Source organism: Papio anubis, chromosome 5 (assembly GCF_008728515.1).
Source record: "Papio anubis isolate 15944 chromosome 5, Panubis1.0, whole genome shotgun sequence".
NCBI classification, from domain to species: Eukaryota; Metazoa; Chordata; class Mammalia; order Primates; family Cercopithecidae; genus Papio; species Papio anubis.
The window spans coordinates 32,751,044-32,774,783 of record NC_044980.1 but is presented as its reverse complement, the minus strand read 5'-3'; the positions used below and the strand labels follow the sequence as shown (position 1 = coordinate 32,774,783).

Below are 23,740 nucleotides of genomic sequence, written 5' to 3'. Positions count from 1 at the left end.
GGAAGACTAAATCTCATTTTAATAGGAGGCAAACAAAATTGTATTGCAAATGTGTGCCCCCCTTTTGGGCTGTCAGAGATAATCATTATAAAAAACCTAAATTTTACATTTTTGTTACTAAAAAACCTTTTTCAGAAGACAAAATGCAGATAAAATAATGTCCATTCTGGAATGACCACTCATTTAGGTTTTTTAAAAAAAAATTCCTTCCTTTTGACATATTGTTTAACATTAGACTATTTGGCATCTTCTGACTTTTCTCCTCCTTATGTCTTCAGGATTTGCTTCATCAATATTTCTGCCTCTCTTTAATCCTTGTTTCCCCATTTAAAAGAAAAATAGTGAGTGGTCATTGTAAGGAACTTGCAGGAATGCTATAAATTCCAATACAGATACCAATATTCCTAATAACACTGTACACAACAAAATGACAATACGAAGTTCTTCACTTATCATTAAACATGTCTCCACCTGACTTTTACCTAATCTTGTCACTGCTGTGTATCAGTGCTCCAGGTCCTGTGGAGGCGGAGTTCAGGAGAGAGAAGTGTTCTGTCCAGGAGGCCTCTGTGACTGGACAAAAAGACCCACATCCACCATGTCTTGCAATGAGCACCTCTGCTGTCACTGGGCCACTGGGAACTGGGACCTGGTAAGACTCGTTTATACATACTTTTTTTTACTTTAGCTTTTTTTTTTTTTTTTTTTAAATACTTTAAGTTCTAGGTTACATGTGCACAACCTGCAGGTTTGTTACATAGGTTACATGTGCCATGTTGGTTTGCTGCATCCATCAACTCATCATTTACGTTAGGTATTTCTCCTAATGCTATCCCTCTCCCAGCCCCCCACCCCCTGACAGGCCCCAGTGTGTGATGTTCCCCGCCCTGTGTCCAAGTGTTCTCATTGTTCAGTTCCCACCTATGAGTGAGAACATGTGGTGCTTGGTTTTCTGTCCTTGCGATAGTTTGCTGAGAATGATAGTTTCCAGCTGCATCCATGTCCCCACAAAGGACACGAACTCATCCTTTTTATGTGGCTACATAGTATTCCATGGTGTATATGTGCCACATTTTCATAGTCCAATCTATCATTGATGGACATTTGGGTTGGTTCCAAGTCTTTGCTATTGTGAATAGTGCTGCAATAAACATACATATGCATGTGTCCTTATAGTAGCATGATTTATAATTCTTTAGGAATATACCCAGTAATGGGATGGCTGGGTCAAATGGTATTTCTAGTTCTAGATCCTTGATGAATCACCACGCTGTCTTCCACAATGGTTGAACTAATTTACACTCCCATCAACAGTGTAAAAGCATTCCTATTTCTCCACATCCTCTCCAGCATCTGTTGTTTCTTGACTTTTTAATGATCGCCATTCTAACTGGCATGAGATGGTATCTCCTTGTGGTTTTGATTTGCATTTCTCTGATGACCAGTGATGATGAGCATTTTTTCATGTGTCTGTTTTACATAAATATCTTCTTTTGAGAACTGTCTGTTCATATCCTTTGCCCACTTTTTGATGGAGTAGTTTATTTGTTTTCTTGTAAATTTGTTTATGTTTTTTGCAGATTCTAGATATTAGCCCTTTGTCATATGGGTAGATTGTCAAAATTTTCTCCTATTCTGGAGGTTGCCTGTTCACTCTGATGGTAGTTTCTTTTGCCGTGCAGAAACTCCTTAGTTTAATTGGATCCCATTTGTATATTTCGACTTTTGTTGCCATTGCTTTTGGTGTTTTAGTCATGAAGTCTTTGCCCACGCCTATGTCCTAAATGGTATTGCCTAGATTTTCTTCTATGGTTTTTATGGTTTTAGGTCTAACATTTAAGTCTTTAATCCATCTTGAATTAATTTTTGTATAAGGTGTAAGGAAGGGATCCAGTTTCGGCTTTCTACATAAGACTAGCCAGTTTTCCCACCACCATTTATTACGTAGGGAATCCTTTCCCCATTGCTTGTTTTTGTGGGGTTTGTCAAATATCAGATGACTGTAGATGTGTGATGTTGTATCTGAGGCCTCTTTTCTGTTCTATTGGTCTATATATCTATTTTGGTACCAGTACCGTGCTGTTTTGGTTACTGTAGACTTGTAGTATAATTTAAAGTCAGGTAGCCTGATGCCTCCAGCTTTCTTCTTTTTGCTTATGATTGTCTTGGCAATGCGGGCTCTTTTTTGGTTCCATATGAACTTTAAAGTAGTATTTTCCAATTCTGTGAAGAAAGTCATTAGTAGCTTGATGCGGATGGCATTAAATCTATAAATTACCTTGGGCAGTATGGCCATTTTCACGATATTGATTCTTCCTATCCATGAGCATGGAATGTTCTTCCGTTTGTTTGTGTCCTCTTTTATTTCGTTGAGTAGTGGTTTGTAGTTCTCCTTGAAGAGGTCCTTCACATCCCTCATAAGTTGGATTCCTAGGTATTTTATTCTCTTTGTAGCAATTGTGAATGGGAGTTCACTCATGATTTGGCTCTGTTTGTCTGTTATTGGTGTACAGGAATGCTTGTGATTTTTGCATATTGATTTTGTATCCTGAGACTTTGCTGAAGTTGCTTATCAGCTTAAGGAAATTTTGGGCTGAGACAATAGGGTTTTCTAAATATACAATTATGTCATCTGCAAACAGGGACAATTTGACTTCCTCTTTTCCTAATTGAATACCCTTGATTTCTTTCTCTTGCCTGATTGCCCTGGCCAAAATTTGCAACACTATGTTGAATAGAAGTGGTGAGAGAGGGCATACTTGTCTTGTGCCTGTTTTCAAAGGGAATGCTTCCAGTTTTTGCCCATTCAGTATGATATTGGCTGTGGGTTTGTCATAAATAGCTCTTATTATTTTCAGATACATTCCATCAATACTGAATTTATTGAGAGCTTTTAGCATGAAGAGCTGTTGAATTTTGTCAAAGGCCTTTTCTGCGTCTATTGAGATAATCATGTGGTTTTTGTCATTGGTTCTGTTTATGTGATAGATTACATTTATTGATTTGAATATGTTGAACCAGTCTTGCATCCCAAGGATGAAGCCCACTTGATCATGGTGGATAAGCTTTTTGATGTGCTCCTTGATTCGGTTTGCCAGTGTTTTACTGAGGATTTTTGCATCGATGTTCATCAGGGATATTGGTCTAAAATTTTCTTTTTTTGTTGTGTCTGTGCCAGGCTTTGGTATCAGGATGATGCTGGCCTCATAAAATAAGTTAGGGAGGAATCCCTCTTTTTCTATTGATTAGAATAGTTTCAGAATAAATGGTACCAGCTCCTCTTTGTACCTCTGGTAGAGTTCAGCTGTGAATCCGTCTGGTCCTGGACTTTTTTGGTTGGTATGCTCTTAATTATTGCCTCAATTTCAGAGTCTGTAATTGGTCTATTGAGAGATTCAACTTCTTCTTGGTTTAGCCTTGGTAGGGTGTATGTGTCCAGGAATTGATCCATTTCTTCTAGGTTTTCTAGTTTATTTGCATAGAGTTATTTATAGTATTCTCTGATGGTAGTTTGTATTTCTGTGGGATCGGTGGTGATATCCCCTGTATCATTTTTTATTGCATCTATTTTATTCTTCTCTCTTTTCTTCTTTATTAGTCTTGCTAGCAGTCTATCAATTTTGTTGATCTTTTCAAAAAACCAGCTCTTGGATTCATTGATTTTTTGAAGGGTTTTTTGTGTCTCTGTCTCCTTCCGTTCTGATCTGACCTTAGTTGTTTTCTTGCCTGCTGCTAGCTTTTGAATTTGTTTCCTCTTGCTTCTCTAGTTCTTTTAATTGTGATGTTAGGATGTCGATTTTAGATCTTTCCTGCTTTCTCTTGTGGGCATTTAGTGCTATAAATTTCCCTCTACACACTGCTTTAAATGTGGCCCAGAGATTCTGGTATGTTGTATCTTTCTTTTCTTTGGTTTCAAAGAACATCTTTATCTCTGCCTTCATTTTGTTATTTACCCAGTAGTCATTCAAGAGCAGGTTGTTCAGTTTCCATGTGGTTGTACAGTTTTGAGTGAGTTTCTTAATTCTGAGTTCTAATTTGATTGCACTGTGGTCTGAGAGTCAGTTTGTTGTGATTTCTGTTCTTCTACATTTGCTAAGGAGTGCTTTCCTTCCAATTATGTGGTCAATTTTAGAATAAATGTGAGGCGGTGTGCGAAGAATGTATCTTCTGTTCATTTGGGGTGGAGAGTTCTGTAGATGTCAAATAGGTCTGCTTGGTGCAGAGCTGAGAACAAGTCCTGGAGACCCTTGTTAACCTTCTGTCTTGTTGATCTAATATTGACAGTGGGAAGTTAAATCTCCCATTATTATTGTGTGGGAGTCTAAGACTCTTTGTAGGTCTTTACAGACTTGCTTTATGAATCTGGGTGCTCCAGTATTGGGTGAATATATATTTAGGATAGTTAGCTCTTCTTGTTGAATTGATCCCTTTACCATTATGTCATGGCTTTCTTTGTCTCTTTTGATCTTTGTTGGTTTAAAGTCTGTTTTATTAGAGACTAGGATTGCAAACCCTGCTTTTTTTTTGCTTTCCATTTGCTTGGTAGATCTTCCTCCATCCCTTCACTTTGAGCCTATGTGTATTTCTGCATGTGAGATGAGTCTCCTGAATACAGCACACTGATGGGTCTTGACTCTTTATCCAATTTGCCAGTCTGTGTCTTTTAATTGGGGCATTTAGCCTATTTACATTTAAGGTTAGTATTGTTATGTGTGAATTTGATCCTGTCATTATGATGTTAGCTGGTTATTTTGCCCATTAATTGATGCAGTTTCTTCATAGCATCGATGGTCTTTACAATTTGGCATGTTTTTGCAGTGGCTGGTACCAGTTGTTCCTTTCCATGTTTAGTGCTTCCTTCAGGAGCTCTTGTAAGGCAGGCCTGGTGGTGACAAAATCTCTCAGCATTTGCTTATCTGTAAAGCATTTTATTTCTCCTTCACTTATGAAGCTTAGTTTGGCTGGATATGAAATTCTGGGTTTAAAATTCTTTTCTTTAAGAATGTTGAATATTGGCCCCCACTCTCTTCTGTCTTGTAGGGTTTCTGCCGAGAGATCCACTGTTAGTCTGATGAACTTCGCTTTGTGGGTAACCCAGCCTTTCTCTCTATCTGCCCTTAACATTTTTTCCTTCATTTCAGCCTTGGTGAATCTGATAATTATGTGTCTTGGGGTTGCTATTCTCAAGGAGTACCTTTGTGGTGTTCTCTGTATTTCCTGAATTTGAATGTTAGCCTGCCTTGCTAGGTTAGGGAAGGTCTCCTGAATAATATCTTGAGGAGTGTTTTCCAACTTGGTTCCATTCTCTCCATCACTTTCAGGTACACTAATCAAACGTAGATCTGGTCTTTTCACATAGTCCCATATTTCTTGGAGGCTTTGTTTGTTCCTTTTTACTCTGTTTTTTCTAAACTTGTCTTCTCACTTTATTTCATTAATTTGATCTTCAAACACTGATACTGTTTCTTCCACTTGATTGAATCAGCTACTGAAGCTTGTGCATGCATCACAAAGTTCTCATGCCATAGTTTTCAGCTCCATCAGGTCTTTTAAGGTCTTCTCTTCACTGTTTATTCTAGTTAGCCATTCATATAACCTTTTTTCCAAGGTTTTTATCTTCCTTGTGATGGGTTAGAACATGCTCCTTTAGTTCAGAGAAGTTTGTTATTACCGACCTTCTGAAGCCTACTTCTGTCAACTTGTCAAAATCATTCTCCATCAAGCTCTGTTCCGTTGCTGGTGAGGAGCTGTGATCCTTTGGAGGAGAAGAGGCACTCTGGTTTTTAGAATTTTCAGCTTTTCTGCTCTGGTTTCTCCCCATCTTTGTGGTTTTATCTACTTTTGGTCTTTGATGTTGGTGACCTACAGATTAGGTTTTGGTGTAGATGTCTTTTTTGTTGATGTTGATGCTATTCCTTTCTGTTTGTTAGTTTTCCTTCTAACAGTCAGGTCCCTCAGCTGCAGGGCTGTTGGAGTTTGCTGGAGGTCCACTCCAGACCTTGTTTGCCTGGGTATCACCAGCGGAGGCTGCAGAACAGCAAATATTGCAGAACAGCAAATGTTGCTGCCTGATCCTTCCCCTGGAAGCTTCGTCCCAGAGGGTCAGCTGCCTATATGAGGTGTCTGTCGGCCTCTACTAGGTGGTGTCTTCCAATTAGACTATACAGGGATCAGGGACCCACTTGAGGAGGCAGTCTGTCCATTCTCAGAGCTCAAACGCCATGCTGGGAAAACCACTGCTCTCTTCAGAGCTGTCAGACAGGGACGTTTAAGTCTGCAGAAGTTTCTGCTGCCTTTTGTTCAGCTATGCCCTGCCCACAGAGGTGGAGTCTACAGAGGCCGTTGGCCTTGCTGAGCTGAGGTGTGCTCTACCCAGTTCGAGCTTCCCAGCCACTTTGTTTACCTACTCAAGCCTCAGCAATGGCAGATACCCCTCCCCCAGCCAGGTTGTCACCTTGCCGTTCAATCTCAGACTGCTGTGCTAGCAGTGAGCAAGGCTCCATGGGCTTGGGACCTGCCAAACCAGGCACAGGAGAGATTATACTTGTCTGCCAGTTGCTGAGACCTTCGAAAAGTGCAGTATTTGGGTGGGAGTATTCCATTTATCCAGGTACAGTCTGTCATGGCTTCCCTTGGCTAGGATAGGGAACCCCTTGCACTTCCCAGGTGAGGCAATGCCCCGCCCTGCTTTGGCTCGCCCTCCATGGTGCAGGGACAGCTGCACCCACTGTCCAACCAGTCCCAGTGAGGTGAACCAGGTACCTCAGTTGGAAATGCAGAAATCACTTGTCTTCTGTGTTGATCTCGCTGGGAACTGCAGACCGGAGGTGTTCTTGTTCGACCATCTTGGAACCTCAGTCTACTTTAGCTTTTTAAAAAAATGGTTTCTTGCCACTATACTTGAGCAAAAAAATAAAAATAAAATAACATGTATTTTCTTTTGATTACAAAAATAATCTATATTCATTGTAAATATTCAATGTGTTCATTGATTTATAGTATGTTTCTATATACTTTGGTTTTCATATTTCTGCCACTGAATACCTCTAAGTCTGCTAAAAGTTGACCCATGGCTGCTGTGGGTCTTGAGTTCAGAAGGGAAAAGATCAAATACTTTCAAAAGAGAAAAGATCAAATATTAAAGCTATTCCAGAGACATACAGCCTAAGAAACAGCTGTTTTATACCCAGCACCTTGGATGCTCTGGCTTTTCCTAGAGCAAAGAGGAGTTGGCATCTGTCCTAAAGCTTTAGACATAGTCAGACTTAGTGAGTTTCAGGCCTCTTGTCAGTCCACAGATCAGTTTGCCAGATGGCCAGCCTGTTTGATGGAACAAAATAAACCGTAAATGAAGGAAAGAGGTATTATTCTCCCTAAGTTTGTTTATTGCATAAATAACACTCTATCAGCAATATTGAAAATAAAATTCTGGCCAGGCATGGTGACTCATGCCTGTACTCCTAGCACTTTGGGAGGCCGAGGCAGGTGGATCACCTGAGGTCAGGAGTTTGATTTGAGACCAGCCTGGCTAACATTGTGAAACCCCATCTCTACTAAAAATTTTAAAATTAGCCAGATGTGGTGGTACATGCCTGTAATCCCAGCTACTTGGGAGTCTGAGGCAGGAGGATCACTTGAACCTAAGATGCAGAGGGCACAGTGAGCCGAGATTGCACCACTGCACTCCAGCCTGGGTGACAGAGCAAGACTCCATCTCAGAAAAACAAAATAAAGAAAATTATCCCATGGACAGATTCTGCCATCATTCTGACTTGTCTTATCCTGGATTTTCTATCAAATAAAGTCTCGAGAAAAAATTTAACTTTATTCGAAAATTCAATGCCAGGGAAGCAGGGGTGACAGAAAAGAGAAAGGAGGCAGAGAAGGGGAGTCAAAAATGAAGTGGTGTGTTACTAGACTGATTATCTTACCTAACTGACCATCGCTTGGTGTCAGGAGCAACTGATTGCTGATTCTCACAGGAAGGCTTCTAAAAACTGTGTGAACTACTGCGTGTTATGGCAGTTTATCCAGGAAGGGAGGGACGAGTAGGAAAGGAGAAGAGTTATCCACTGACTCCTGTCTCCCTTTGGTGGAGTCTCCCTTTAGAGGGCTAATATCTCCATACTTCTGAATTGTCCAGATATGGGCACTGAGCAAGTCCCATTGTGTCTCATGTCTCATTGGCAACAAGAAAGCCCAATCAGAAGCAGGGAGGTATGAGGCATGGTGATATGGTTTGGCTCTGTGTCCCCACCCAAATCTCATCTCAGATTGTAATTCTCACGTGTTAAAGGAGAGACCCAGAGGCAGGTGAGTGCATCATGGGGGCAGTTCCCCTATGCTGTTCTTGTGATAGTCAGTGATTTCTCACAAGATCTGATGGTTTTATAAGGGGCTCTTCCCACTTCACTCACCACTCTCTCTCACCTGCTGCCGTGTAAGACGTGCCTCTTCCCTTCCACTATGATTGTAAGTTTCCTGAGGCCTCCCCAGCCCTGTGGAACTCTGAGTCAATTAAACCTCTTTTCTTTATAAATTACCCAGTCTCAGGTATGTCTTTATAGCAGTGTGAAACCAGGCTAATACAAATGGCATGAGGTGAAGGCCACTGGGTTGTGCTTTCAGAAAATTGGTTGCCACCTCAGCTGGTACAGATCCTAGGGCCACGAGCTGGGAGACAGGGGAGCCAAGATGGTCTGATACACTAACATCACAACTACTAACATTTTTATAAAGTGACTTGTTCCCATGCATGTATGTTTCGATGGTTGTAATTATTACACACACGGGAATGCAGTATTTTGCCCAACATAATGCCCCCAGCTATCTGTAGGTTGCTATACAGTTTGTAATTCTCATTATTCATAGCTGCATAGTTGCACCAGCACAGCCATGATCCACTCTAATGCTGTGTCAAATTGGCGGTCTATTGGCAGTCAGACATGTGAGGCACAATAGGCTTGACTCTAACACCAAATTCACTTAGCTGTGTAGAAGGATACAAGCAGGAATTATATTAGGCACAACAGCCTCATCTCTGCAGGAGGTTGCTACCGAAGGATACAATTTCAGCAACTATCCAAGAGTACAACTTCATTTGCTTCCTTGTCTGTCAAGCGTGGTATGTATGGGTAGCAAGAAATGAGAGCCAAGGTGCACACAGGTCACCTTGACACAAAGAAGCCTCAGCCTCAGTTTCCTGCCAATATTTTAAACTATTTTGGTCACACATGCCCAAGGCCACATGCCAACTCACAGGCCTCCAGTAGGGAACAGTCCTACAGTCAGGAATTTCCTAGTAGACAAGACAGTCATCATCTTTTGCATTTACCTTAACTCTATAGTGTCCAAGGAAACCATACTTCAAGGTCATTTTTCTCTCCAAGTATTCTGAACCAGGACCAAAGTTAATCCTTTCTTTACAGTAATATTCCATCAAGTCGATTGATCATATTTACTTAACAGTTTCCCCTTTGTTAGGATGTTTCTCTGTTGTCACCCAATAAATAGTTACCAAACTAATATTCACTGCTATGAGCAAGATTTGCATGCCTAGTCTAGCCATGAACTTGCCGAAATTCATCATTAGAATCATGGCAGATTGGATCAAGGCAGCAGTGGCCTTCTCCAGCCACATGGGCCTGAGCAGAGACCATGCTTACTCCTGGCAGGCCTTGCCCCAGCTGCCTGGATATATTTCAGGACTAGGCTCTTCATAAATATCTCAGAACTCTGTATAACAAAATACGTACCTCTAATCAAAGCAAACATGACATCTAAAAGAGAAAATGTGATGTAATGTGAAGTCATAAAAATGCTGTAAGTTTGGGCCCATTTAGGGAAACAATCTCATGGAAGATTAAAAATTGTAAGAGAACATTTTTAAGCCTCCCTTTCAACTCCCTGAAGGAGTTCCAGGTGAGTCTATTGGGAGTGGACATGGGTTGAAGTTCCTTAGAAGAGCTGTGTGTCAGGAATTCACCAATTATGCATCGCAAAGAATGGGGGGATAATGAGAGAGTGGTTAACACCTACCAGGCCAGCCTTTGGAATCACTCATAACCTTCATGATCTGTTATTAGGTGAAACTACACAAGCTATGGATTGAACATATACATTTTCCTTTGTTCCCAAAACTCCACTAAATAGGCAGAAGGGATAAAATACTACAACTGGCACAAGCCCACAAGGACAAAGATGGGGGCAGGAGACAAGAGCAGAGAGATGGGTCCATACAATTTTGGAATCTGTAAAATTACCCTGATCTATCTTTAGCTCCCCCTCACCAAAAAAAAAAAAAAAAAAAAAAAAATTGGAATCTGGAAACAGATGACTAAACTTCCAGTTGACTTAGCGAGTGTGCCAGAGGAAAAAGTAACCAGGTGTGGTGGCACACACCTGTAGTCCCAGTTACTTGGGAGTCTGAGATAGGAGAATCACTTGAACCAGGGAGAGGGAGGTTGCAGTGAGCCGAGACTGTGCCACTGCCTTCCAGCCTGGGTGATAGAGCCAGACCTTGTCTCAAAAATATGGTTTAAATGGTATATTTTATGTTTTATATATTTTACCTCAAAAAATAATAATTTAAGAAAAGAGCATATGTGGTAAATTCAGGCACATTTTTTTACATCCTGAAGAATCTTATGTAAACTGCTTCTACAGGCCAGCGAATCTCCCTCCTGCAGCCAGGTGGGTGATCATAACATTGCAGTGGAACCTTATCGTTAGAATGGCTTGAGAGGACCTGGTCCGGCTAGGCACAGAGCCGGGTCTGCTGTTGCTCTGTTTCTTCCCCAGCTTCCATGCTCAGCCCTGTCCCTACCCCCATTCCACATTCTCTCCATGCCACTGGGGTCTTTCCCTCCCACTTCTCTTTTTACCCAATGCTCATCTCTCCTAGTAGCTCCACCCCTTTCCCTCACATCCAATCCCCAGCCCCAAATCAAAATTAGTTCAGACCAAGGTACCACGACCCAGATATGGAATTGTATTCTGCTTTGCTTGCAGTTCAGCCTCCCTCCATATGTTTCACTCCATATACTCATGATGCAAAGATGAATGTTTGGGTTGGGAGTTCCAGCTAGGACCAAGGGTGCGAACCCCATGGGCAATGCCTCCCTCCTTCCTGTTCCTCTCCAAGCACATGCTTCATTCCATTCACCTTTTCTTCCATTTGGTTTTCACTCATTTTACTTGGCAGGAAATGTGGCCACCAACAACACCCAAGTTCTCAAATTTCAGCCTTAGATGGAATTTCTTGCTGAGTCTCAATTCAAATTCCCAAGGAAGTGACTTATTGGCCCCGCTTGATGCAGGGACCTTCCCTAGACCAGTCTTGTGTGGCCTGGCTGGGTCCCACGGCACCAACATAGGTTCCTGGAGCCCAGTGCTGTAGTCGTGTGATGAGAGGCATCAGACCATTCTGAAATATGTGAAAGAGGAGAACGTTCTGCAGAGAACCTAATAGTAAACTCAGTCAGATCCAATCCACACGGCCTATAGTATAGAGTCTTTCTAAACTCACATCTCCAAATTATTAGTGCCTTTATTCTATGACTCCTTCAAAAAGGTTTCTGGTTATTGAGACATTTCCATTCTTGACCACAGTGGTGTTGGAGGTGTTCTACTGGTGTTTCCTTGGGAGTCGTGGGGATGACTTCCGACTCTCTGTTCACCCTCTCTTTCAGTGTTCCACTTCCTGTGGAGGTGGCTTTCAGAAGAGGACTGTCCATTGTGTGCCCTCAGAGAACAATAAAACTGAAGACCAAGACCAATGCCTGTGTGATCACGAACCCAGACCTCCAGAATTCAAAAAATGCAACCAGCAGGCCTGCAAGAAAAGTGCCGGTGGGTGAATGGGTTTGCTTGGGGAGAAAGAGATCTTTGCACAAACGTCATCCTGCATGATATAACTTGTAGATAGCTTTACATTTCTTTTACTCAACAGAAAATCTTAATGTTAAAGAGGTCAGCCGGTAACCCTGGGAACAAGCTATCTGATTTGGTGAGGTTTGAATCTTAACTTCTTGAGAGAGTATCTCATCCATTTTTCTTTTTTATTTTTTTAATTATTTTCTTTTTTAATTATTATTATTTATTGACTGTCATAAAATAGTCTCTCTAAGCCTGTTCACACTGATGTCATCCAACATGGATGAGAATTACTTCTATGCTTTCAAAGATGTCTTAAGAGATATCCCAGCCTTTCTCAGGAACCCAGTCACGTGTCAAATGGTCCTCTCTATAAATCTGGTACCACTATGTTAGGCCAGGTTCCCCAGAAGCAGGTTCTGGGGTGCAAGTGTGTGTGCAATGGGTTCATTAAGTATTTCCAGGGAAGATCATTAAGGGAGTGGAGGAAACCAGATGGAAAAGGGAGGAGACACAGCCAGGATGCCTTCTCAGGAACGTGAGTCCCAGCTTCAGACTGGTGCTCCAGGCAGCTCCAGAGCACAGGTTATACCCCCGAGCTGTCCGCTCCTGAGCCAGCAAGCTGTACATTCACACTCCCACGCTCTTCAGCCATTGGACAGGGCCTACCCCAGGAGAAGTGAATTTGCAGGAGGCTCTCTGTGTGAGAGACAAAGGAGCTCCTACGGGCCGGGTAGGTTCCGCTATGATCTATAATGTCCATTCCACTGATTGTCTGGGCTTCATTGACATGTAAAATTTCTAAATTAAATTAAAAACAGAGAAGTGAGTACATTCAGTAGCTCATTAAAAGAAAAATTCGATAGCCCTTTGTGCCAGGAGAAAGGAGACAAAGGCTAATGCCCATAATTTTGACTTGAGCAGCTGAGTAGATGAAGCTACCATGCACTGAGAGAGGAAGCCTAACAGGGGCTTTGGGAAAGAGGGAAGGTAGTGAGTTCTGTTTGGAACGTGTTTGCTAAGGAGTCTGTGAGTCATCTAGGTAGGGGTGTCCTGTGATTCGTTTGCTGTACAGGTGTGGAGGCCAGGAGAGAGATCTGGTCTGGAAATCCTGATCAAAATGCACTGAGCAAGGAAATGCTTTAAGTGTGATTATCGCAGGTAGCTTCTTACTGACTTGCACTTAAGGGTGGCTTTCATTGGCCTTACTTGAAATTCCAGAAGAAGTCACCTAGAGCTCATTTTCTGAGGTGTTATTCATGTCTTCCAGACTCTTGCTTCTCAAAATATGGTCCCTGGACAAGCTGAATTGGCATCTCCTGGGAGTTTGAGGCTCTTGGGCCTCACTCTAGACCTACTGAATTAGAATCTTCATTTAACAAGATCCCTGGTGATTCACATGCACATCAAAGTTTGAGAAGCACCTTGTTCTAGACCAAGGGCCCAATCTGAGACTCTTTTCCTTTCATTTCATCTCTTTCTATGGTACCATACTTTAAACAGTTGAGGCTATAGAATCCCTTCTATGTTGTGTTATTTTTTATATAACTGAAGCAGCCACTTACTCTTGGTTGACCATGCCTAGTGTTAGGGCTTGTTATTTTGAATTATATGTAGGTTGTCTTCAACTGTCCTATGGCTGGACAATAAAATCTTCAATAATCAAAACAGGGTTAAGTGCATAGATTGTAGTTTTCATCTTGAAATCTCACACAAAATAAATGGCGACCAATAGTTGGCTGGCAATTGATGTGCTTAACAATGAATTCCATTCACTGACAAATATCAGGGCCACAAAAGTTAATTACTAGCTTCTGAAGGCAGAGCCATGCCTACTCACATAGAAGGAAAATGAAAGAGGAGCTGTAAGAAATTCCTTGATTTAAGAAGCCAGCCACCCACCCTGACCCCTATAATTCTCTAAAATTCTTTGAAAATATTCATTCAATGCCCAGGTTCTTGTCAGTCAGCTTTCACAATAAACATAACATAATCCTAAGTATATTTTATAATATCAGGTATGAATTCATATAAGATTTAGTTTTCTCCAGGTCATTTTACTTCTTTTAGAAACCATCTGAAGTTTTAATGACTTAAAATCTAAATTGGAACTACTATTTCCACATTAGTGCCTACAAAACCCTTTCCATGTATCTATGTGGAAAAAAAATCAAGAAAATTCATTTACCAAGTATAAGCTTTATTCTCAGCATTACATTCATATTGATTAAAAAACAAAAGCAAAATCCTTAAGCCTACCATTCCTGGGGTTGTTTTGTTGTTGCTGTTGCTGCTATTTTTAGGTAGAAAAGGCAAAAAAAAAAAAAAAAAAGAAAAAAGAATACTTAGATCCAGTGTTGATGTGTTGATACAAATGAACATTTGTGTTGGTAAATTTTCTACTGAAGAATATTCTGCCAGATGAATAGGATCTCATTCATTCACTTATTTAACAAAATATTATTGATCACAAAATGTCTCAGAGAAGTGCTAAGAGCTGAGAAGAAAGACATGAGTAAAAGACAGCTCTTAGCCTCAAGGAACCCAAAGTCATGGAAACTGTATTTGTCAACAACATTGAAATTGTTTTCCAGGCTTCTTTGGTGAACAAAATATTATCCCCTGATAACACAGATGACAACAAAGATACAGGCGTATAACTGTCCCTTTAAATTTCCAAATGTGGTTTCTGTTGAACCAGCAGAGGCAAACTGGGATCTCCCCTCCAAGTTGCCCATAATTATAAGCATTGTATTGTATGTACTTTGGAAGTGGAATCCAATTGACTGATGAACACAACAAGCTTTCATTGTTTCACAGCAATAGGGAGAACTGATGTAATTGAGCCCTGTCATCATGTTGGGCTCATGATCATCATCTAAATGAGTTGCTAAACATAGCTCTGGAACACAGACTGCCAATATAAGCCACTCTCATCTTCCACTCTTCCTTCTAGTCCCCTACTCTCAAAAAGGAGGGCCCCAGGACCTAGCATGTATCCAGACTCCAAGGACTATTGAAAAGCAAAGCTCTTGATCTCATGGTTTCCAGGAGCATGTGAGGATTCCAGGCTTGGTTGAGTCTCTTTCAGTCATTTAGGTATTGACCTAACCTGACAAGTGGGCCTCCTGTGTTGAGGAAAAAAGATGTTCTGGGCAGAGAAGACCTATTCATGTGATCTTCTCCTGCCCCATCACCAGTACACGAGATTCTCTCTCTCAGAGACAAAGCTTGGGAGCTATTGAGACAACATTCCGTTTCCAGCGGCACCATCTATATGCCAGCTGTGTGATGTTGGGTCGATTGCTAAGCTTCTGTGGAACCCTCAGTTATTAAAAGAATAGATGCACCCACATCTATTGATTTCTGTGACAACCAAATGGTATAGTATATGTCAAACATTGCCTAGTATGTGATGTATGCTTAATAATTTGTGTCTGTGTTTTTTCTACTTTCATGAAGGAAGGGGTGTATTAGCTTCCTGGGCTACAAGCACAAATATTCATGCTGCCATAACAAACTGTAATAAACTAGGTGACTAAAGACAACAGAAATCTATTCTCTCACAGTTCTGGAGGCTGGAAGTCCAAAATCAAGGTACTGGTAGGGCCACACTCATTCTCCTGGCTTCTGGTGGTTGCCAGCCATCACTGACATCCCTCGGCTTACAGAAACTGAATTCCAGCCTCTGCCTCCATTACCACATGGCTGTCTTTCCTCTCTGTGTCTGTGTCTCAGCACAGCTTTTCCTCCTCTGTTTGTGTGTCTGTCTCTGTGTCTCTTCTCCTCTTGTTATAAGGACACCACTCAGGTTGGATGAAGGGCCCACCCTAGTTCATAGTGACCTCATCTTAATTGACATCATAATTCTATCTGCCAAGATCTTATTTCCAAATCAGATCACATTCACAGATACAAAGGGTGAGGACTTCAACGCTGGGGTACATTTCAAAGGATACAGTTCAGCCCCCAACCAGGGCAAAGACTTTGGGGGCCTCCTAGAGGTCCTTTTTCTAATGGCAGATACCTTTGAGAACTCGCACTTTAGCCCTTAGCACACTCCATTTACAGAGCAGTTCAAGAGAGGGTATGGTGCGGTGCCCGAGTGGGTAGTACAATGATGCCTGTTTGGACATGGAGACAGAGGGGACTCATGTGGGTCAGCGCTGCCAGAAGAAGCTTTGTGGAACGGTGGCTGTCAGCTGAGCCTCTACCCTTCCTGTCTTTCTCCTCCTGGGCAACAGCCCCAGAGCACTCACAAACTCACAGCGACAAGATTGTGGGGCAAAGAGCTGCCCCTCCTGTGCTCTCTCCAGCCTCCATCCACAGAGACTTCAGGAGAGGCTGGCAAAGAAACTGGGGCGGCTGTGTGGTGCTTGGACTACCCTGCCAGGGGGCTTCCCAGAGCCCAGGAAGGAAGCCTTGCCTTGTTCCGATCAGCAACGCACACAATGCACGGCCCAGGTCCCATGAACAACACCCTCGGCTCTGCTGGGACACGGGAGATGAAGAACTCGAGGGATATTCCACAAGAGATATGCTTGGTCAAAACATGTACTCTCTGAAGTTGAATTTTGAGGAGGAAATTTAAAACAAAAAGAAAAACAAGCCCAGGCTCACACCTGTAATCCTAGCACTTTGGGAGGCCGAGGCAGGCAGATCATTCAAGGTCAGGAGTTCAAGACCAGCCTGACCAACATGGTGAAACCCAGTCTCTACCAAATATACCAAAAAAAAAAAAAAAAAAAAAAAGTAGCTGGACGTGGTGGTACATGCCTGTAGTCCCAGCTACTCAGGAGATTGAGGCAGGAGAATTGCTTGAACCCAGGAGGCAGAGGTTACAGGGAGCCGACATTACACCACTGCACTCCAGCCTGGGCAACAGAGGGAGCCATCTCAAAAAACAAAAACAGGTACTCTCTCTGAAACTTCCAAGGGTGTCAGGCAATTTCCTGTGGGGTTTTAAGAGAGATGGGGTTTTTATAAGAGGCTAAAAGCAGAGCCCTGAAGAAGGAAAGATGAAGACTCAGGTTTTGGATTCTAGGAGCATTATATGTTACCGATTCCTAAGGGCACTTAAAACTTGAGCCCCAAACAAGACTCTAGAAGCTAACAGAAGACTTTCATTTGTTCACAAAAATAAGGCACAGTTAAGAGAATAAGGAGTTCTGAGGAGATAAAAAGAACTTTTTGCCTTTATGATCTGAAGGGGGAAAAAGCATAGAGACGCAAAGATATTGTCACACATTTGGGGTGGAGAGGATCTTATTTCCATTTCTACTTTTCCTGACTCTTCCATTTACAAAGCATAGCGGCCTGTTTATGAAAGTGCTTTTCTTCAGAACTATGAAAATCTTTTCTCTGTAAAGGAGAAAGAAAGACGAGAGCTCCAAAAGGTACTCAAGGCAAGCTTAAAACAATTTCACTTTCTAGAAAAAAAATATCTAATTGAATTCTTTACAGACCCAGAAGCTGTGGGCCAGTGCCCTCTGAGAACCACCTGCCACGAGTGTGTGGGGTGGTCCCTGAGCAACCCACTCTCGTTCCCTGACTCATGTGTGGGAAAAGCAAGGCCAAGAAAATTAAGGGACACACTTACCCAGAGCTAGTTAGAGGAGAACAAGGGTTAGAACTCAGGTGACTAATTGTATACTTACTCTGGGAATTATTTGTACATGTCTTCTGCCTTCATCTCCGTGGTAAAGTTCTGCAGGGCAGAGATCACACTTTATATGTCTGTATACCTCACTCACTCTGGAAGCATTGGTTTGTCTTTTTTCTTTTTGAGATGGAGTTTCACTCTTCTTGCCCAGGGTGGGTGCAATGGCACGATCTCAGCTCACTGCAACCTCCACCTTCCGATTTCAAGCGATTCTCCTGCCTCAGCCTCCCGAGTGGCTTCCGAGTAGCCACCATGCCCAACTAATTTTTGTATTTTTGGTAGAGACAGGGTTTCGCCATGTTGGCCAGGCTAGTCTCGAATTCTTGACCTCGTGATCCACCTGCCTCGGTCTCCCAAAGTGCTGGGATTACAGGCGTGAACCACTGCGCCCATCCCGGAAGCATCAGTTATTTTGCTGACTGGTTGTTGGCTTGACACTCTGAATAGTATGATTGATGAGAGCATGAGCTCTAGAGTTAAGACTACCTGTGTTCAGATCTGGCCCTGCCATTTATCAGCTGGACAGCCTTATACAAGTTCTTCACTACTTGAGGCCCTACTTTAGTCATTTGTGAAATGGAAAAAATACTTGTCTGCTAGTAGCACTGTAAAGATTAAATGTAGTGAAGCATGGAAAACACTGCGTTCAACTATTTCCATAGCAATATTGCATAGCAAAGCACCCTGACACTCAGGGGTTTAAAACTACAGTCATATATTTTTTTTTTTAATTTCAGTAGTTTTGGGGGTATCAAAGTAGTTGTGGGGGATAACCAAAACCCACATTCCTTAGTGGTGATTTCTGAAATTTTAGTGCACCCATCAGCCAAGCAGTGTATACTATACCCAATATGTAGTCTTTTATTCCTTACCACCCCCAAGTTTCCTCCCTGGGTCCCCTGGGGCCATTATATCATTCTTATGCCTTTGAGTCCTCATAGCTTAGCTCCCACTTATAAATGAGAACATATATTTGGTTTTCCATTCCTAAAGTTACTTCACTTAGAATAATGGCCTCCAGCTTCACCCAAGCTGCTGCAAAAGACATTATTTCATTCCTTTTTTTTTTTTTTTTTTTTTTTTTTTTTTGGTTGAGTAGTATTCCCTGGGGTATATATACCACATTTTCATGTATCCACTCATTGGTTGATGGGCCCTTAGGTTGGTTCCATGTCTTTGCAATTGTGAATTATGCTGCTAGAAACATGTGTGTGTGTGTTTTTCATATAATGCACAGTCATGTATTTTTTGCTGAGCATCTATAGGTCAGCCAAGGTTCAGGTGATTGAGCTGGGGTTTGGTTGGCCTTGGCTACTAACTGTAGGTTGAGTCTAGGTCTGCCCCATGTGTCTCTTATCACCCTCGGTGGCTACACAAGCCAGGTTCTTCTTATGGTGACAACAGAAGCTCATCAGGGAAGGCTTGTCCTACTGCACATTCCAAGTCACTACACAGATCGTGTCTACCAGCATCCCATGGTCTAAAGCAAGTCACAGAGCTGAACCCAAAGGCAAGTAGGTGGGAAGGATTCTCCACCCACCAGGCAGCCATGGCAAGGTGGGAATGTTCTGTATAACACAATTACATGGGAGTGAAGAATTGTGACTGATAGTTCAGTCTAGCATAAACGCTTTGCACAGTGTCTGAAACATAATAAACATTCAGTAGATACCACCTATTATGAATTGTTATGGCTCCTTTCTTGGTAGACATATAAAGTCTTACGTTAATAGAAGTTGTGCTTGTGTATCTACAAAGGATAATCTTTGGACTTTTTTTCTTATTCTTTTTCTCTTTCCACAGATTTACTTTGCACCAAGGACAAGCTGTCAGCCAGTTTCTGCCAGACACTGAAAGCCATGAAGAAATGTTCTGTGCCCACCGTGAGGGCTCAGTGCTGCTTCTCGTGTCCCCAGACACACATCACCCACAGCCAAAGGCAAAGAAGGCAACGGTTGCCCCAAAAACCCAAAGCACTCTAAGCCCAAAAGGAAGCCACCCTCCACCAGACTGCAGCAGCCTGCTGACCGTGACATGCTTTAGCTCTGGGAGCTGCTTCATTGAGGTTTTGCTCCGTATATTTCAGGTTCAGCTTTGGGTCCTAGTGAAACAAAATCCATTGTGTTCCTCTAGCCACAAAATGTCCCTCACAGGAGGCCTAGGCTGCCGTACTTGCTGCTCCCTGATAGGAAGGTGAAATAGCTAGGAGAATCAGGCAGCTCCTGGTATCGGCTCCTGGGAAAGGTGCTAGGTTACAGATTTGTGAAATGTTGTATTTTTGTTCTCCCTTGAAGATAAAAACAAAGAGACTAGTTTTCTCCCCGACTACCTCAAGAGTATCAGGCAACAGAGCCACCCTTACCCAGGGGACAAATAATCTTCTTAATTTATCTTGATGAATACGTTTCTTTTTTTTTGATTTCCTCCCTGCCTGGGGCAGCTGCTATTTGAAATGTCACAGTGGAGCTTTAGGAACATTCCTTTAATCTCTGCAGGCAGAGGACTGCTTTCTCCACCCCATGTTCCCCTAGGGCAGGAAGAGAAAGCGCTCGTTACATCCCTCAGTCTCTTCCTCCATCCCTGTAGGGCTCCACATCTGGGCTGCTTAGAGTCTCCTGCCAACCTCAAGACACTAGACTAAGAGGAAACAGGCATAAGAAACACAGCCGAAGGGATTTAGGTCACTTACAGAGAAAACACTTCTGGCTTGAAGAGCATTTCTGTGAAAACTCTTAAAAAGCAAATGAGCAGAAATCAATTTCTTACCATTATAGAAAAGGAACTGTGGGCCTTTATTCTTCCCACTTTTCTGGCAAATACACGCTCCTTCGCAGAAGGGAAAATGAGTCTTCCTGGCTGATTTCCTCTCTTCTGTACAGTCCATACAGGAAGCCTGAGCTCAGGTCCCACCATCGTCTTGCTGCAGGGGGTGTATAAGCTAAGACCGCTAAGACCAGCTCTAGGGCTGCCACCTGTCCTCACCCTCCCCTCGGTTGGAAAATGGAGGTTCCCTATTAAAATATTGCAAAGAGCCAGGTAAATTGTACTAAGTACAAGAACATAGTGCAAACTTCTAATCTAGAGAAAAACAAAACATTTCTAAACAGTAAGGTGAAGAGGATCTACTTCTCAGTGTACCCAATATGTCTTATTGGACAAGTATTTTTTCCATTTCACAAATGAAAGTCGTAAAGGTGTTTCACCTTGAGGAGAACAGGTGAATCAGGAAGTCCAAGGAAACTGAAATAAAAGCTAGAATCCTTGTTCTGGATGTTCCTACCTCCCACCAGAAGTCAAAGTAGGCTTGGTCTCATATTCAGAGCAAATTTCTAGACAAAGTGATTTCTAAGGGAAGGTACTTACACGAACTGAACCCAGAGAAAGAGGGTAAGTGGGTGGGTGGAGGGGCATAAGCCTTAAAAGGAAGAAGATCTCGGAACCAATTCTTGGCAGGGAGAAAGGCAAGGATGTGGCCTTCATGTGATGGGCAGCATATTTTCTGACTCATGCACAGATACACTTAATACTCCCCATGGAACACAGTGTCCTCTGTCTCCCTTTACCTATCCGTTCAGCAGAATGGTGCTATTTAAAAATGGTGCTAATATCTAGATGGTGGCAGAACTAATGTAAACATAGATAGGCATACAAATGGGTAAGTGTATGTGAAACTCTCCATATAGCTATTCTGTTAAACATGTAATGGTGTTGCTGTCCAATGCCAATTTTATTGCTTGGGTACCTTGAATTTAAGATTTAATAGTATGTGCTTTTTATTTTTTTCCAAGCCATTAACATGTATTACTCTCATGAATTCCTGTGGAAAATAAAACAGTGGGATTGGGATGAAATTCAAGATAGACCAGAAACAGGAGGAAAGTAGAAATGTTTACCTAAAGCCAGAGAATTTATTTCTAGATGATAATTACATTATTGTATTCTCTGCCTTTAAATGTAAACATTGCTGGCCAATAGCAATCTCTGGTGAATAATGGTTTTCGAGGATAGGAGACAAATTGTTAGTGACATGAATGGAGAAGAATCTGATATTTACTAATGAGGCAGTTTGCAAAGACTGTCCCTGAAGTGTAGTGTAGGCTTTCAGGGGGATTCATTTAGTACGCTAGATTGATTTAACCTGGTACTGTACTAGCATAGGGTCAAATACGTGTCATCAGAGACCTGGATATGACCAGGCTTACAAAACTCAGGAACAAACTCAGATTCCTACTGACCTCAACCAACTAAACTAGGCCAAATTTCTCAGCATACAAAATGGACCAAGTTATTTACAACCCACGTGGTGAAGAAGATGGTAGATGTGTGGAGAGAGTTTGGCCAGGTGCTCCATTCTAGGTCTTTTTCCAGTTTCTCAAAGGCAGAAAATTGGCTCCTAATTATTTGCCATGGATATCTGCTTCCTGTACTGAAGCTATGTTGTGAGACAGCTGTGTGATGTCCATCATTCTTGACTCCAGAATGAAAACAGGGCTCGCTGTTTTCTGTCCTGATGGTATCATCTGTTGCCTTGGCGATCACTCAGTGATGAGTCGTCAGTATTTTGACAGGTCCCAGTGCTTGCCGTACAAGAGGGGACTCAGATCAACAGGAAGACTCTGAAGGCAGGAACCTGCATGGTGTCTTCACATCTTTGATACTTGGGTGCTAACATGAAGCAGAGTTGTTGGTTTACTTTATCTAGGCCCTTCTTTCTTCTCACCTGGAACAAGCAACTGAGAAGTGTATCAGGAGACACTGGATACATATCTCTATGAAATAGGGCCACCGCAGGGCCTGGTACTTAACTGCATTAACGTTCTAAAACCCAGTTTGGTTTACATTGTCTCTCACAGTAGTATATTTAGCTCTTCTCTGGACAGTTGTGGGTTAATATAATTCTTTAACATAAAAATGTAATTAAACACACCACGAGAGAACAATATTCCAGGAGACTTAATAGTGATTACTTTCTTCAATCAGGAAATCGTTTCAGTGCCTCCTTTGTAGGAATGCTTTGTTTTCTGATGGCTTTTCTTAAAGAAGAGCACACCGCCGTCCAGTCTCCTGAGACAGCCACGTCTCCGCTGACATCCCACTGTGATGCTTTCAGATAGTCAGTGAATGTTTCTGATAACCTTCATCTAGTATCTGAAACACAATGTGAGGGATGATATCGTTTTCAATAATAACACCCCATTCAGTTGACTAAAATCTTCCAAACTCTGAAAGCTGCACACTGCTACGCCAGTGAGTGCAGGTCTTAGCTCTTCTGCTTTCTGACTTCAAGATAAATCTCTGGGACGATGTATCTGGTGCTCAGTCCGCAGTGATTCACTTTTGAAGGAGAGGCCACATGACATGAACTGCCTGGTGTTACAACCTCGCTAACATATTTGATGCTACTCCTGTTGTCTGTACTGCTAATTCAAGTATTATTCTAAGTTATGTTATTAAAAAAAACATGGTGGGTAAAGCACAATCCTACCCGTCATTGTCCTCCAAAATAATTGTATGACATGCACGGCCCAGCCCGTTGCCCTCCCTGCATCTCTGTGCTGCTTTGCCGTTTTCCCCTCTACCCAGCCTCCTCAAGGGGTACCTTGGTGGGTATCTCAGTACTTAAAACCAGATTGTAATCATAGCCTCCCTTTGTGTGGCATCAATAAATGGCCAAACTCATTGATGTTTCTGTGTGATTCCTTTACCCCTGCTGTGAAACTCCCACCACCCACCAGTGTTACTACGGATTTTAGCAACCTGGGGAAGGATGCTGTCAATTTCTTCCTCCCACACTCTTTCCAGATTCTCTCCTACCCTACCCCTAGATCAATACATCATCAGATGAGTCACATCCCAGGTGAGCCGGTCTCTTCTCATGAATGTGCAACAACTGCCACAGTCATATGATAATGCCATATGATAATCTGAAGTGATGCCTAAAATTCCCCAAAACACTGAATTCAACATATTCATGCTGCTCACAGCATAACCTACTCCTTCATCGCTCCAAAGCATAGGCTTAATGCTTAAGAGAAAATGACCCATCTCTAGGGGAATTTGCTTTGGGAATTCAATCCTTATTCAAAGATGAGTGCACAGCTCAGTAAATGCAACTAGCAAAAGCAGAATTTGTACATATAGCGATCGAGTCTATTCACAAGGAATAAACAAAACCATAGAGGTAGTGAAGAGCCAGGCCTCTTC

The 23,740-nt window shown here is 42.2% G+C and overlaps 1 protein-coding gene across 1 annotated transcript in view; it reads left to right on the top strand.

The window, feature by feature from the left end:
• The window catches only part of ADAMTS12 (ADAM metallopeptidase with thrombospondin type 1 motif 12), a 389,831-nt gene extending 366,616 nt beyond the window's left edge, over positions 1 to 23,215 (top strand). Inside the window, exons 22-24 of the mRNA XM_003899561.4 lie at positions 509 to 652; positions 11,691 to 11,850; positions 19,340 to 23,215. Coding sequence (XP_003899610.4) covers positions 509 to 652; positions 11,691 to 11,850; positions 19,340 to 19,518 — 483 coding nt within the window. The 3' untranslated portion in view covers positions 19,519 to 23,215. The remainder of the gene's footprint in view (positions 1 to 508; positions 653 to 11,690; positions 11,851 to 19,339) is intronic.
• The last annotated feature ends 525 nt before the right edge of the window (positions 23,216 to 23,740 follow it).